The sequence below is a fragment of the Anolis carolinensis genome, chromosome 3 (assembly GCF_035594765.1).
Source record: "Anolis carolinensis isolate JA03-04 chromosome 3, rAnoCar3.1.pri, whole genome shotgun sequence".
Taxonomy (NCBI): Eukaryota; Metazoa; Chordata; class Lepidosauria; order Squamata; family Dactyloidae; genus Anolis; species Anolis carolinensis.
Window position 1 is genome coordinate 269,161,507 of NC_085843.1, and position 15,808 is coordinate 269,177,314.

The following is a 15,808-nucleotide window of genomic DNA, read 5'->3' on the forward strand; positions in this document are numbered from 1 at the left end:
TCTACAAATATATAAATATTAAAAACCAAATTAAATATAAATGATATTAAAACTCAGTTAAAATCATATGGATTTGCACTGAACATATAATGCAGATTTAAACTGCATTATATAGCAGTGTAAATGGGGCAAAAGAGCGAGAAACAGGAACATTTTAAACGAGCCGAGAAAGTGGGCCAGTAGGACTGTCATTTTTTCCTCTAGTATTGACATCGCAAATTGAACATGCTGTTCCTTAGGGACCCCACTTCTGAGGTCTTATATGGAATGAAAAGGGAAGGAGCATTGAAAAGTTACTTTTAGGAACTACAGTTTACCATGTTGGCTGGTGGATTTGAAGAGCTGCATTCTCAAAACTTAACTTCTCCAAGTTCTGAGAAGGAAGCACTGGGCAAATTACAAGAGTGGGAAAGGGCAAAATGTGGGCATTGCCACTCATAAGAATTTATCTGCTTCCAAAGGAAATTTTTATTGCAGTCCAAGACATTAAGCATTGCAGATAATGGAAATCACTCACATCTGGAACTCTTGGCTTTGCTCTGTTTCCATTCCTTTGTAACTTTGTTTCCTCATTTTCAATGAATTGCTTAAACTGTATTTTAAAATGAGCACCTGAACTTTATAAATTACAGAAATAGACATTTCTTTGGGGGAACTGAATATTAATTCGAATGCCACCTGTAGCTACCTCTGAATCTGCAGATCACAAGCATTTGCAAACTGACCAAAACAAATTCCTACAAATATTATGTCAACAGTTGTTAATAATAATGAAGAAACCCGTTTTAAAATGTTTTCAGGCTGTACAATATGCTTAGGATTTTAGGACAGAGAAGTAAGACAATACACCATTCAAGTTTTCGACATAATTTAATAAGAAGCTTCCGGTTTCAAAGGTAACCACAGCAAAGACATAAAAGAGCTGGTGGCAGTTGGCTTTTGCCATGAAGCTGCTCTTACCCAAAACCAGTCCCCAGCAGTTACAAGTAGTGGCTTAACTGAGTTGGAAAGGTTATTGCTCAACTGGATGTACTGAATATACATTTGTTTCTTCATATGGTCCTCCCATTATATAGCAGTAGAAAGAAACACAAGGATTATAACAAGAACATAAACCAGCTAAGGAGACAGTAGGCTTAAAAAAGTGAGTTCTGAAAATAGGGATTTTTTTTTTGTTTTGTCCAGGTGTTGCATTTTACTTGCTCATCTGGCATGAAAAATACCTGTGATATGATAACAATAGGACAGAACAGGAAAATAAAAATGTGCGTGTCTTAAGACATTCTCATAGGAGAGTTCCATTGAAATGTATCCTTGGTCTCAAATGTCCAGTAATGCTTGGACTGCTGGAAGTTGGCAGTGAACAAGAGTGGATTCAGAACTTTTGCATCTCGGTTAAGTCACTTGAAAGTAGCAGCAGTGGTGACATTGATCTCGACCATCCAGCGCTCTGGCCTAGGAAGACACGAGATGCTTCTGATCCTTGAATAATAGCAGCTCTGGATTCAAATGTGAATGAAAACTTCGGCCAGACTGTCTTATTTAACTATAGAAAGGGTGTAACATTTCCTCCAGAAAAGGATCCTGCCTGTGCATGTAGTTTGTTTCTCTTTTTTTGCAATAGTGGGCAGATGGCTTAGCTTTCCCCCCGCCCTCCACAATTTTGCAAGAATGACTACCCAGCTCCTTCTTTTAGTTCGGCCATACCTTGTGCTAGAATGTATCTAGAGCCTATCGTGATGCTAAGAGCACTGCATAGGGAGCTGTTGTGTAAATGGGAAGCAGAATTACATCTCTACCTCTGTGTTCTGCATTCACCAACCTCTGTGAATTTGGATAAGGTTTGCAGGGGAGCCAACTGTATTTCTGCAGGTTCCTTAGGAGCACTGATTGAACCAGGGAGCCTACAGAAGACATCTAACTTTGGACTTCTACTGAACAGGTTGAAATCAGATGGGTGGAGCTAGCCAGGGCAGCAGTGCTAAAGGCATCCTTCTCCACTGATTAAGTGGTGATAAATGCATGGTGAGTGAGTAACAAAGACATGGGGATCCACCATTCTAAGGAACACTCTGAGTTATCAGGCATGGCACATTTTGGGGTAGTCTACAATAATCCTTGTCATTGGCTTTCCTTGAGAGAATGTTGGCTCTGTCGCAGCACAGGCAGAATTGTGGTTATTAAAGTGCTGGCAGCCAACCTTACTTCCTCCTTTTTCTCAGCTCCAACAGCAATGTCACCATCACTGACTGCTACATACAAAATTAGGCAAACATATGTTGCAAGGTGAGGTGTAGGCAGTCATTCGCCAAACATGTGTTGCCTCTCTTGCAACTTCTTATGGAAGAAAGAGACCATCAAACTAGCCTCAGTAACTTAAAACAAAAGTTGTGTTTGGCTTGCTGTTGTTAATATTTTGATCATAGGGATATGAGGGGGGGGGGGTGGCAATTAGGACCTTCTGCACCTAGCGTTTCAGTGGGGGACCCTGCTTTATGGATAGAGCCCACTTGTTATTCAGCCATTAATTCTTTATTAAGGAAAAGGGATGTGGACAATTGTGTATTAAGTATGTGAGCTGAGGGGGATGGTTATACGTTTGTGAAAATATGTTTCTGAAGTTGCTTACATATTTTCATTATGCACAATTTAACACTTGTTCAGTTAGCTGATGCCACTATTTAGATTTTAAGTTAATCATTTGTTCTTAGGAGGGCAGTTACTCAAAAAACTAAAACCTAATGATCCTTTCATAAATGCAGGTAAGAACAGATGCTGCAGTTTTACCTGCTAGGAATTCAAGCCATCTGGAGTTGTCAGGGGGTGGTTGGAGTCTTTGACTTAACAGCTCCACTTTTAGGTTGTTTTTAAAGGCTTGAAGCAAAAAAGAGAACATTTTCCATTACTGGAAAATATGGTCACTGTTTCTTCCTACCACATTCTGGGAAAGGCCACCAAACAGTGCGAGAGTTCAAAGAAGGTTGGTCTATAGAAGGCAACACAGAGCATGCTTAGCCTGAGGGTTTAACTGGTCCTGCATCCCACCACTACTATAGCATTAAGCAGCAAGGTAGGGCTGGAGATGGGTGTCCAATACAGACCCCTTTCTGGTTAAGCAGATGAAGAAGGAAAATAGCTAAAGAGGGTACTGCCAGCTCCCTCATCAACCACATGTGCTCCTTCTAAAAAACTGAATTGATTCACACAGCTGCTGGCCCCCGAATAAATGTGAGAGCTTCAGTGGCTGCCACTGGGTCATGATTCTCCACTGGGATAGTATGTGCAGTCTTTGCCCACAATTGGGCAAACTGTGACAGCTCCCATGCAAAGGCCATGGCATGTGCAATCGGTGATTCTGTGTGATTCTGATTAATTTTCAAATCTGCTGGCAGCTCTGCTCCCATTAGCTACTGTGCTGTGGCAGTAAGCTGTTATTTACTTGCCCATACAATGGGAAACGCAGAGTTAAGACCCAAAAGAAAAACTAGAAGCAGGCAGAATGACCTTCTTTTCATGATTCTCAAAGAGACCCAAACTGTCTAGCCATTGTTGATTACTTAATTCTTCTCAATAAATACTTTAGAGTTGGCCAAACCCTCTGGGTGTTCACTGGAGGTAATGAGGAAAAGCTAATAGAAACAAAAATAAAATAAAAATAAAATGAGGTAGGTTAAAAACAGCAACACTGGTCCAATTATGTTACATCCACAGACTAGTGGGGGAAATCCATGCTTGGAGATAGTAGAAATGTTGCACATATTTAACTTATTTAAAACTGTAAATAATTTGAACAAAGCCTATAAGGACACAAGTAAACCCAAAGTAATTACATACATACTTCTGCACACATATTGGTGTTCACTATACAGGTGGGGCAGCAAAGAAGGTTGGTGGTGGTTGAGGGAGACAGAAAGATGAAGCTAAACATTATCGCCAAGGCCAAGAAGGCCGTCCTCCTTCCAATCTGCTATCTCTCACTCCTGCCACGTTCCTGTTCTTGTACAAATGGATGAAGATCTCATGAAGATATTTCATATCCAGAACAGGATACCATCAGAAAAGGAAGTGGGTGAATGTCTGTCAATATTTGGGACTTCACTTTTGGAAATTATGCTGATGTTGGCTCTGACGATCTTTAATGGAGGGTAAACAATCCACCACTATCGACAAAGATCATCCCTTCCCCAATAAGTAAAGTATTACTGTACAGAGTAGGTAGGACCCAGACTTGATGTGTCTGAGTTAAACGCCTCAATCATCAAACACTCTTCTGCCAGTTTTTAGTATCTTGCTATGACTCCACTTCTTTGTCTGCTTTGTTTGTTTCTTTGTTTGCAACAGATACTTGTTGTATCACAGCATAGAGAAAGGCAAGATAATACTAAGGCCAACACTGGGAATCAGTTACTAGAATGGCACTGCTGTTCCTCTCTCAATGAGCACCATTATATGAAGATCCATACAGAAGTATGAACTGTCACACTGACCGAAAATGGAAAGAAAATGTACCATGATTGCATTATTGATTAAGGCTAGTAGTTTAGCCATTTAGAATAGATTTCCAAGAATAATGTGAAAGGAAATCTCATCAATTCTCTCATTTGAAATTTGTCAACCTGTTTGCAAAATTCAACACAATGTTGGTAAAAGGCAAAGATTTTACAAAAGTTAGCCACTTCTATGGTTAGGACCTCTGACACAAAGATAAAATGGTACATTTATTGTGCTGTCTCTCACCAGTTTTAAATGGTAATCTTACAGCAGCCTTTCCCAAACTGGTGCCAACCCCATGTGCTGAAAACTCAACCCACACCAGGCTGGGCACCAGGCTGAGGAAGCCTGCTTTGTAACGTACTATATACTTGATGCTAGCAGGCAGACAAAATTAAAACAGAGATTCTGTTTGACACTTAGACCTGTCCCTATTGATACAGAGACAAGGAAAAAAATAAATTGAAAGAAAAAACAAAAACAAAACTCATACCGTCTCTATCACAGCTTAATCTGAAAACCTTAAAGAGATTTACTTCAGCTAATCCTTGTGTGCATTTGTCCTTTTCTGCCCAAATACACTGTTGCATTCTTGGGATCATGAGTAAACCTCCATTCCAAAACCACAATAGGATAGGTGTGTTGTTTTCTTGTAGCGTGTCTGCGTGAAAGCGAGTGTGTTCACGGAAGGAAGCAACGTGATCCACAATGTCGTCTTCGCCTGCCTCTACAGTGTCAGTCCACATGTTCCAATGTCCTTTAAAATTAAAGAATCTCGTCAGCCAAGTATTCACCAAGTGCCCTATTGTTACCAGTTCATCATCGAATTTCTGTTGAGGGTCATGAAGAAAACTTGGCTACTTCCTCCAGATCTCACTGATGCAAAAAATACCTGTTTGGGAAGGAAATAGTCTGGTTAATTAAACAGTAAGATCCCCAGTTTCCCCAGTATCTTTAATTATCTTGTCACTTTTAAAATCTCGTTTTTATCTCAAAGACTCAGAATAGGTTTTTCAATGTTGGATCTATGCGGTCCCTTTTAATTTCATGATTGTCGAAGGCCTTCATGACCGGAATCACTGGGTTGCTGTGAGTCTTTCAGGCTGTATGGCCATATTCCAGAAGCTTTCTCTTCTGATGCTTCGCCTACATCTGTCGCAGGCATCCTCAGAGGTTATGGGGTTCCCTTCCATAATTTGCATTGTCCAAAGCCCAGCCCTTGGATTTACCACTGAGCTGCTTACCACTGAACTACAAGCATCCATTCACTAATTCTTACCACTGAGCCATGTTGCAGTATCTCCAAGTTATTTTTATAACTTCCATCAAAATGCCTTTGCCTTTTTCATGAGGACATTTGTGTCTTACATGTATCTGTGTACTATATACCACATTCTTTCTATTCTAAGACACTATCAACTACAAGACATCCACTAAATTCAACAGAATCTGTTTCACTTGCGATTCTAAGATGCACCCTGTTTTTAGAGATATTTATATGGGGAAAAATTGATCTTATAAATGATGAAATATGGTGATGTGCATGCACACACACACACAATTTCATCAATTACACAAACACCACCTTTAACTATCATATTTTTCAGGTATATATGTGTGTGTGAAAGGATCGCCATATTAGACAAAGTAGCAGAATGTTTTACAGATTTTTATTACAAAAACCCTTGCAGAAAAAGATGGATGGCTCATTGTTCAATTTCCCCTGACTGAGAAAACATATTGGAGGATTGCAAACCACTAGTCCTTGAGTGATGAAAATCAGTGGCCTAAATAGTATACTTCATCCCAGCACCTTCCTCTCTCTCACTCTCTCAGACATTACTCATCTTATAGGTATAATGTTAAATAATATGGGATAACTCCCATAGCCATAATCTCAAGCACCCAGGAAAAAGGTTGCAAAATATGTATCACAAAGAGATAAGTTTAAAGGTAGAATACAGTAATCTAAGACTTCATTCCAAGATCAAGTACAAGTTGATTATCCCATATCTGGAGTTCCAAATTCTAAAATATTTAAAAAATTGACATGGCAGGCGGTTGGATTAGATGGCCCATGTGGTCTCTTCCAACTCCATGATTCTATGATTCAATGAAAAATCTCAAATTATCCATACAGGTGGTTGAAATAGCGACATCTTAGCTTTCTGATGGTTTAATGTACACATACTTTGTTTTATGCAAAGTATTATTGAAATGCTATCTATAAAATTATCTATATGTATAAAGTGTATATGAAACATAAAAAACAGCTCTTTGGGTACATGCAAGTATTCAAATCCCTCAAATCTGATACACTTCTGGTCCAAAAAATTCCAGAAAAAGGATACTCCACTTGTAGAATGGGCTGGGCTGTGGCGCAGCTGATTAGTAGCCAGCTGCAATAAATCACTACTGACCAAGAGGTCATGAATTCGAAGCCCAGGTCAGGTTAAGCCCCCGACCATTAAATAGCCCAGCTAGCTGTTTACATAAGCATCCCAAAAGACAGTTGCATCCGTCAACTAGGAAACTTAGGTATGCTTTATGTGTGGAGGCTAATTTAACTAATCTACGACACCATAAAACTGCCAGCAGCACAGGGAAAGGAATGAGGAAGTACAGTACTCGGTGTCACTAGTGGACGGTGAAGCAACAGCTCCTCCTGTGGCCAGAATCGAGCATACCCTCATGAAGCTGGAAATGTTAAATTGCCTATGTGTGTGTCTATACTCTATGTTGTTTGTCTGATGACACTGAATGTTTGCCATATACAGTAGAGTCTCACTTATCCAACAGTTGCTTATCCAACATTCTGGATTATCCAATGCATTTTTGTAGTCAATGTTTTCAATACATCGTGATATTTTGGTGCTGAATTCCTAAATACAGTAATTACTACATAGCATTACTGCGTATTGAACTACTTTTTCTGTCAAATTTGTTGTATAACATGATGTTTTCATGCTTAATTTGTAAAATCATAATCTAATTTGATGTTTAATAGGCTTTTCCTTAATCCCTCCTTATTATCCAACATATTCGCTTATCCAACATTCTGCCGGCCCATTTATGTTGGATAAGTGAGACTCTACTGTATATGTGCATTGTAATCCACCCTGAGAGGGTTGAGAAGGGCAGAATATAAATACTGTAAATAAACAAATAGATGCCAGTCTTTAAGAAATCACTATGCAACTGTACAATCCTGGAAGCAAACCTACCTTATCATTTCTTTCACATAGAAACTTTAACCGCTGGGCACGCTTGTGCATAAATACTCCATCTAAATGTCCTGTTTCCACCGATCGTATCTCAATAGCTTTCTCACCCCAGCCCATTATCTGATTGGAATGAATGTAAGCTGTAACAAACAAAAAACAAAACAAAACAAAACAAAACAAAAATTAACCATACAATATTTCTGAAAACATCTAAACCAAAGCAGGCTTTATCACACATTGCACCTGACAGAAAGCTACTCTGCACAATAGAAATGCCCAATGGATGGAAACACAAGCCATGGAGGGCCATCCAGTTTCCATCACCTGAAGCACTGAAGACCAGTTTATCTAGGAAAAAGCCAATTCTAGAATGGATATTATCACCCCACTCACTCTAAATATACGAAGCACTAGGGAAAAGAGGAAGAGCCAACATACCCACTGAAGTTGGCATTTCTCCCCACTGGAGTACCACGTCTTTTGTTATGCGTCCATAGGTATTAACGTACACCCCTTCATCTTCATAGCACACAAGCATCTCCATTCCATCAGTTTTGGGCAAGATGACAATGGCGTGAGGCGTGATATTGCCCTGAATCTGTATAGAGAAGAGAATCCGCCAAGCCAGGATTAAGTCAAGTTCACAGGGCACAAAAGAAAGGTCAACTTTCTTTGAAAATTCAGCTCAAAACAAGCTCTCTATGATGTCTCATGAAGAACACATTAGATATAAGTGGAAATCGATTGATAGGAGTAGCATTTTTCGGCTTTAATGCTTTGATTTAATTGAATGTATCTTTCAACAGTTTATTCTGCTGACCTGCAAAAGCAGGGTTAAGGTAGTCTATGCATAAAAATATACTGTGAAAAATGAAAGCAGCAAAGTAAAATACATAGTCCAAGTAAAAATTGCAAGTGTATTTAACAGCAGTATTAAAAACTATTCCTGCAACTATTAGGCTCATAGGACTGTCAATTTTCGTGACAATCTAAAGAGATAAAATCATTGTAAAACAAAACGTTTTGTTCTCAGAAGCTACAAGTGGAAATAGTCTAGTGTGCTGCAAAGCTGTGGTGCAACTTAAAGGTCCTGTACGAGTACAGAACAAATTAATTTCATTTGCCGACAGGGTTTGGAACGGCGACTCTTAAAAGTGCATAGATTGAATGGTAATCAGTTGACAGTCAAGAGAAACTCTGTCTAGATTCTATGTCATAATACACCATCTAATTTGTATAATATCACTATGTTGTCTCAGACTCACATGACATGGTATGTAGATATCATATGAATTCCCCGAATCTACATCAATGACATGGAAACCAGTGTGTGAACCAAAGATGACCTTTAACCTCTGGCCTTCCTCCACTGTGAGATCAACAAGCAATGGCTTGTGCTGGAGATCTGCAAAAGACTTTTAAAATCCATTCAGTCAATTCAGTGCTTTAAAAAATCTCCCTATAGCAACAATACAAGGACATGATTCATTTTCAAACACATGCCTCCTCCCATCACCACTGTTTTGGTAACTATCACTATCTGAATACATTTAGACTGCTATGCTCTGCAATGTCCCAGAGAAGAAAGTTGGGGTGAGACTTTCTTTGTTCCTCCTTATATTCTTAAGCCCTTCACAGCATCTGCCATTGGCTCACCTAATCAGTGGAGTTTGAAGAGAAGAAAAAGTGTACTGGCTGTAACAAAGGCAGGGAAAGAAGTCCACCCAAATTCTTCCTTTTGTTCAGTCTAAGTCACCTCTTCTTTGAGATGAGTGCTACAAAACTCCGACATTCAAATCCCAGACTTGAATTAACTAGCCTTTTCAACATCTCTAGTACAGTAGAGTCTCACTTATCCAACACTTGCTTATCCAATGTTCTGGATTATCCAACACATTTTTGTAGTCTATGTTTTCAATACATCATGATATTTTGGTGATAAATTCATAAATACAGTAATTACTACATAGCATTACTGTTTATTGAACTACTTTTTCTGTCAAATTTGTTGTATAACATGATGTTTTGGTGCTTAATTTGTAAAATCATAACCTAATTTAATGTTTAATAGGCTTTTACTTAATCTCTCCTTATTATCCAACATATTCACTTATCCAACGTTCTGCCAGCCGTTTACGTTGGGTAAGCGAGACTCTACTGTATATTGAAATATGTATATGCAATACATCTGCTTTTAATTTCAACAAAAGATTAAAAAATGGTAGGAAGCAAACATGATTAAATATGACAGAAACTGAGAGGAAAGTGCACTTAGGGTGGGATTGACTGAATCTCTATATATGAGGGGAACTGTGAGTGGCATGGCTTATTTTCCTGCCTTTAGACATCATAATCATAGAACTCAGATATAACTAGTGCTTAAATTTTACATCTATTCTCTATAAAAATACCAAATAACAACTAGGACATGACTTCACAGTTCCAATCTACTGGAATTTAGGTGTGCAAAATGATATGACATACTAACAGATCTTTCACAGCTCCTACAATCCCCTACCACTGGGCAGTTTCTAGGAGTTATAGTAGTGAAAAATATTGTTTCTGAGCTCCGGTTAATATGATAATATTTCTGCTACAGATAGGCCCTTACTGCAGTGGTTCTCAAGAGTTGTTTTGGCCTACAACTCCCAGAAATCCCAGCCAATTTACCAGCTGATTGGATTTCTGGGAGTTGAAGGCCAAAATATTTGGGAACCCACAGGTTGAGAACCACTGCTCTACAGTATGGGGTCCATTTGAATTGGGTATTTATTAATCTGTGTCTTTAAAAAATCTAATAGGTCTAAACCAGGAATAAGAAGCAATTCTGCAGAACGTTCTTAAAATATGGGTTCAGTTTCCCTTTAGGCTACAGATAACGGAATTGAATGACAGATTTCCTTATCCATGATTTTTTAAAAACACCCCACCAACAAAAGTATGAATAAAGCTAACAAAAACATACCTTAAATGCCATAAACTTGTGATATGGTTTAGGAGCCCAAGCATATATCTCTACAGCACTCTTTAAGGCAATCACCAAGAACTTGATTCTCTCATATTTCACTAAAATTGAAATAAAACTAATTTTTAAAACATCCAATTTAATCAGGAAAAAAGTGAATAATTTATCTCAAGGAAAAGCTGATGAAACCATGTTGTCAGTAGAAACATTGTTAAGAAGAGACCCAAAACAGATGGTATATTTGCCAAATGTCCGGAACTGATTTGAATGTTTTTATGTCACTGGACACTGTTCTCTTCGCAAAGGACTGTCCTCTTGGCTTTGTTTGTACATGTGTCACATAGAACAGCTGTGACAATCTGAAATTAATTCCAGATGGTAACAAATTCAAGATGTAAAATTTTGACAATAGCTGGAAAGGTGTGTGTGTAAGCTGACATCATATGATTTAAACTGAGATGTATAATGCACCAGTGACGCAAACTTCTAATAAATGGATTAAGATATTATTTTTAAGCAACAACTCTGAAATATCAAATTTTTCTTCAGCTATTTTTATGCTAGGTGGAAAATGTAGCAGAATCTGTTAAACAGGAGATGTTACAGTTGAATTGGCTAGAGTACAATCTTGCTGTTTTCCCACTCATGCTTTACTGTGCTCACTTATAGCCATGTAATATTGAGCACACTGCAAGCAACACCAAAAATTTGTATTTCTCCAGCCTCTCTTCACCATCCTCACAATGTTGATGCTGAGAACAAGAAAGTAAAGGAGGCTAGGCAGACACAGAAAGGCCATAAAAAGAAACTTCTTTCTTGTCATTTTTGTTAACAGAGGTATGTCTGTTCAGATAATAATTAATAGAATCAATGAACTATAAGATTGGAAGAGGCCTTTCTAAGGTTTGGTACCTCTTTTGTATCTCTTTTGGCTCATCAGCAAGAAATAAATGGTGTGAGAAAATAAGAGTTGCAGTCCAACAATGTCTACAGAACCACAAGCTGTTCATCCTCATCATTTAATTTTATAAATATGTGTTATTGGACAAAAAATGTTTCATCACTACTTGTTTAGACTTGTAGTTTTCTGGCTGGTTAAGGTTCTTTGGGATGAACTGATTTAGGCCAAATAAATTAATACAAACTATATAATTATAAAGGAGATAACTTCTGAGTCTGAGACAGTTTTGTTTGAAAAGATACCCTAGAAATGCTTAATGAAAAAAACTAATCCAGTGAGTTGGATCCACACTTATAGTAGATGGACTGAAATCAGAATGTTGGAGTAATGGTCAGGATTTATTTAAGTCCCACAGATCTCAATGAGCATGACTAAATCTGGATCCAGTACACTGCTATTATCACACCACTTGAAGAAGTTCAACTGTAATTGAATTTCTGTTTAAGAATAGTGGGGAGTGTGGACCTAACCCAAGGACCCCATTCCTGCCCCAACTCTCATCTGTGTATTGAAATACAAGGCAATGCAAGACAAATCAAAGCCTTTGCAATAATTCCTTTTATAAATCAGGAGGTGTGTGTGTGATCAGACCCATGTACCTGATGCCACCAGGCAAGTCCAGGTCACAATAGCTCTCTCTATGCACACCTGAGCCCCTAACTGCATAAAGACTTTAGAATTTTAGTTATGTCTGAATAGAGATTATGCTGCTTATCCTAGAAAGAAAAGCTTAGAATTAATCCAGATTTCTTTAATGGCTATTTTAGTATGATAAGGAAATTGTCATTTGAAAAGTGCCAACAAGGATTGCATGTAATGGCCATTGATTTTGAATATGACACCAAGAATGACTCTACTAGATCCTGATCAGCTTCTGAATGCTAGACACAATACTTTCATGAACCTGAATACCCAAAACCCAAGAGCCTATCTTCTTATGGCAATAGCTTAGAGTCTTACCAACTTACCAACTTTATAATGTATGCAGCCTTCCAAATCTCCAACAGTGATCCATCCTTGCTTCTTTTCTACCTCTGGGTCATTGTGTAATATTCTGTTCCTTAACCATGAAAGATAATAAACTCGTAGTTTGTTCTTCTTTCCTGTTGAAACATGGAACTTCATTTTTAACCAATAAAGAGTTAATCATATCTTTGGCCATAAATATAGCCTCATAGGGTGTCATGATACCTTGACTGTTTCACAACTCTGTTTAGGCAAAGTATACTGATTAGAATGTTAATCTTGTTGCTACATAAAAGCCATAAGATGATCTTATTTCTACATATGCTCCTGTAAGCCTTCCCATATGATAAAATGTTTCTCACATGTCCTTTAACTGTTATTGAAGGCTGGATGAAATTAGGATCATTGAGAAGAAAGAATGGGACTGCTGATGGTACTAAAGCAGCGTATAAACTCTAAAGAATGAAACAAATAGGTACAAGCTATATTAAAATGTATGCGATCTGTACTGTAATGAAAACACAAAGGAGTATATACTATAAAATAGCAGCATGAAAAAGATTATGTACTTAGCTGACTCAACCCAGCATAAAATCAGGATATTTATGATGTTTTAGTAATGCATTAAAATGTTCCAATTGATGAACCCTCTAAGATGCTTTGAAATAGCACTCAATGAAGCCATGTGGCTATGCTGGTTATGGCTGTTGGGAGTTACAAACCAGCAGACATTCCCCACTTGTGCTCTGTATGCATGGGCTGTCTAAGATATTGGAAAAAGAATAACATGCATCTTCTGCTATTTTGCTGCTTTAACACCATGAACAGTTCCAATTCAAGCAAAATGTATTGCACTTTAGGTGCCCTTTCAGGAACAAGGCAATATGTCCAGTCATTAACAAAACCAGAGTTCCTTCTCCACTGATTTCTTATTAAATGCAAAATGATTCTGGTCTTTTATTGGAGGGAGAACTACAAGATTGGGCAGTTAGAAACCCGGAGCAATGTAGAAGCACTGAAGCAGTTCTTGGTTGTACCTGAGATAGTAACAAGGACATTGAGTCCTTCTAGCACATCCATCTGCTGAAACCGTCTCCTGTTGATCAGATTATACACCTTTCCTTGGCCACTCCGATCCAACAGCATTAGCCCATTTTCTGTTCCCACCAATAAGTTTACACCTGTGAAACAACCAGAGAAGCTTGGTGAAATCGTAATCGTGGAAAGGAATCACAAATTAAGTTTACAGGCCACTAAGAAACACTCTACTTGACAAAAATATCAAATTTGATCATACTTTTTGGTAAATCTTTCAACAAGAATAATACTTTACATGTTGATATATCAACAGTTCTTATCAGATGATGCATTGGCTGCTAATGCTTGAAATGAAGAAGAAAACTAATAGCATATGACCAAAAACAGTCTTTAGCTACCAGTCAAAGAAAAGGAAATGTTCAATCCTTTTAATGTTCAATAATTTATTCATACTCTCACTAAATTTGAATCTTTTGAGTGTAACCATGACCTTTTTATTAACAGAGAGATTTCATTTCTGTTGCTCACAAATAAAAATAAGAAATACCCCAAAGAGCTGCACAGAGGATTTCTGAATTGAAGCGTTTCTTGTATTTTCGGATCTCTGGCGTGTCACTATGAGGACGAATGTTGGTGGGGTTCACATTTACTACTGAAATTTTTCTTGCTTCATTCAGCTTAGCCTGCTCTTGCCTCAGCAGCTCACTGGTAAACAATGCTGTAATGGAAAATGTGAAATATCAGCTTTGCTCAGCATATCATAGATAACTTTTGCCATCTAAAAGTTGATTCACAAATTTCTTGCAATGTTGCAAAAATCCTTTCCTTGAGAAGTACCAACTGCATGGGCTGTTTTGAATGTAGATTTATCCTGGGCCTAGGAAGCTGAAAGCTGGTGAGAAAAGTGACATTGCTGGTTCTGTCAATGTATTTTATTTCAGCCATATGTCACTAATGTCAGAAGAAGAAGCCAGAGAAAGATGGATATTACAAGATGCATAGAAAGTAGTACTCTGACTACATTGTGTGGTATCTAGAATGTGTGATCCTTGCTCATGTTGCTATTGCAACTACTATGCAAAATGTGGCTTTGTAAATATTACACATTTCTATTGGATGACATCCATGACTTTGTTGAAGAATACAGACCATTCTATCCAAATCTGCCTGTAATCTTTTAAAGGTTTTCCTTTATCATTTTAATAGTTCAATAATAATAATAATAATAACAACAACAATAACAATAATAATAGTTCAAAAGTTTTCTTATTAAAATTGTTAGGAGACGAAATGTTCCTCAAATATGGCAGTGTTTGGCCACCCATCATATATATAAAGTTACAAACATCAGAGAAGTTACTTCTCCTCTGCAATACATCCACTACATAGTGGACATTTCCCTGTTATATTTCATTTGGTTCTTCAACCATGATCTGGTCTCTACTTTCAGAGTTGTCAGGATTCAGCTCTGCCTTGGTCAGACCACACCTGGAATACTGTGTCCAATTTTGGGCACCACAGTTGAAGGGAGATGTTGACAAGCTGGAAAGCGTCCAGAGGAGGGCGACTAAAATGATTAAGGGTCTGGAGAACAAGCCCTATGAGGAGCGGCTTAAAGAGCTGGGCATGTTTAGCCTGCAGAAGAGAAGGCTGAGAGGAGACATGATAGCCATGTACAAATATGTGAAGGGAAGTCATAGGGAAGAGGGAGCAAGCTTGTTTTCTGCTGCCCTGCAGACTAGGACACGGAACAATGGCTTCAAACTACAGGAAAGGAGATTCCACCTGAACATCAGGAAGAACTTCCTCACTGTGAGAGCTGTTCGACAGTGGAACTCTCTCCCCGGGGCCGTGGTGGAGGCTCCTTCCTTGGAGGCTTTTAAGCAGAGGCTGGATGGCCATCTGTCGGGGGTGCTTTGAATGCGATTTCCTGCTTCTTGGCGGGGGGTTGGACTGGATGGCCCATGTGGTCTCTTCCAACTCTACTATTCTATGATTCTATGATTCTATGAAAACCTGGAATTGTATGCTTCCTACGAAGATAAACAGATGGAATACCTGCCGAAATGATCTCTGCACACCTAATGACTAAAGAGTATGCAGACGTGATAGCCACAGGACCAGAGATCTCTAGGCTAATTGGCTGGGATCTTGGCCAGCACA

The 15,808-nt window shown here is 38.4% G+C and overlaps 1 protein-coding gene across 7 annotated transcripts in view; it reads right to left on the bottom strand.

Moving 5' to 3' along the window:
- Positions 1 to 851: 851 nt before the first annotated feature.
- The window catches only part of tnik (TRAF2 and NCK interacting kinase), a 328,667-nt gene continuing 313,710 nt past the window's right edge, over positions 852 to 15,808 (bottom strand). For all 7 annotated transcript variants that reach the window (XM_016992005.2, XM_062977521.1, XM_008106033.3 and 4 more), the window contains 8 exons: positions 14,193 to 14,363; positions 13,645 to 13,788; positions 12,610 to 12,744; positions 10,681 to 10,781; positions 8,981 to 9,130; positions 8,154 to 8,313; positions 7,716 to 7,855; positions 852 to 5,383 (listed from right to left, as the gene is read on the bottom strand). In XM_016992005.2, the coding sequence (XP_016847494.1) occupies positions 5,300 to 5,383; positions 7,716 to 7,855; positions 8,154 to 8,313; positions 8,981 to 9,130; positions 10,681 to 10,781; positions 12,610 to 12,744; positions 13,645 to 13,788; positions 14,193 to 14,363 (1,085 nt within the window). In that variant the 3' untranslated portion in view covers positions 852 to 5,299. The remainder of the gene's footprint in view (positions 5,384 to 7,715; positions 7,856 to 8,153; positions 8,314 to 8,980; positions 9,131 to 10,680; positions 10,782 to 12,609; positions 12,745 to 13,644; positions 13,789 to 14,192; positions 14,364 to 15,808) is intronic.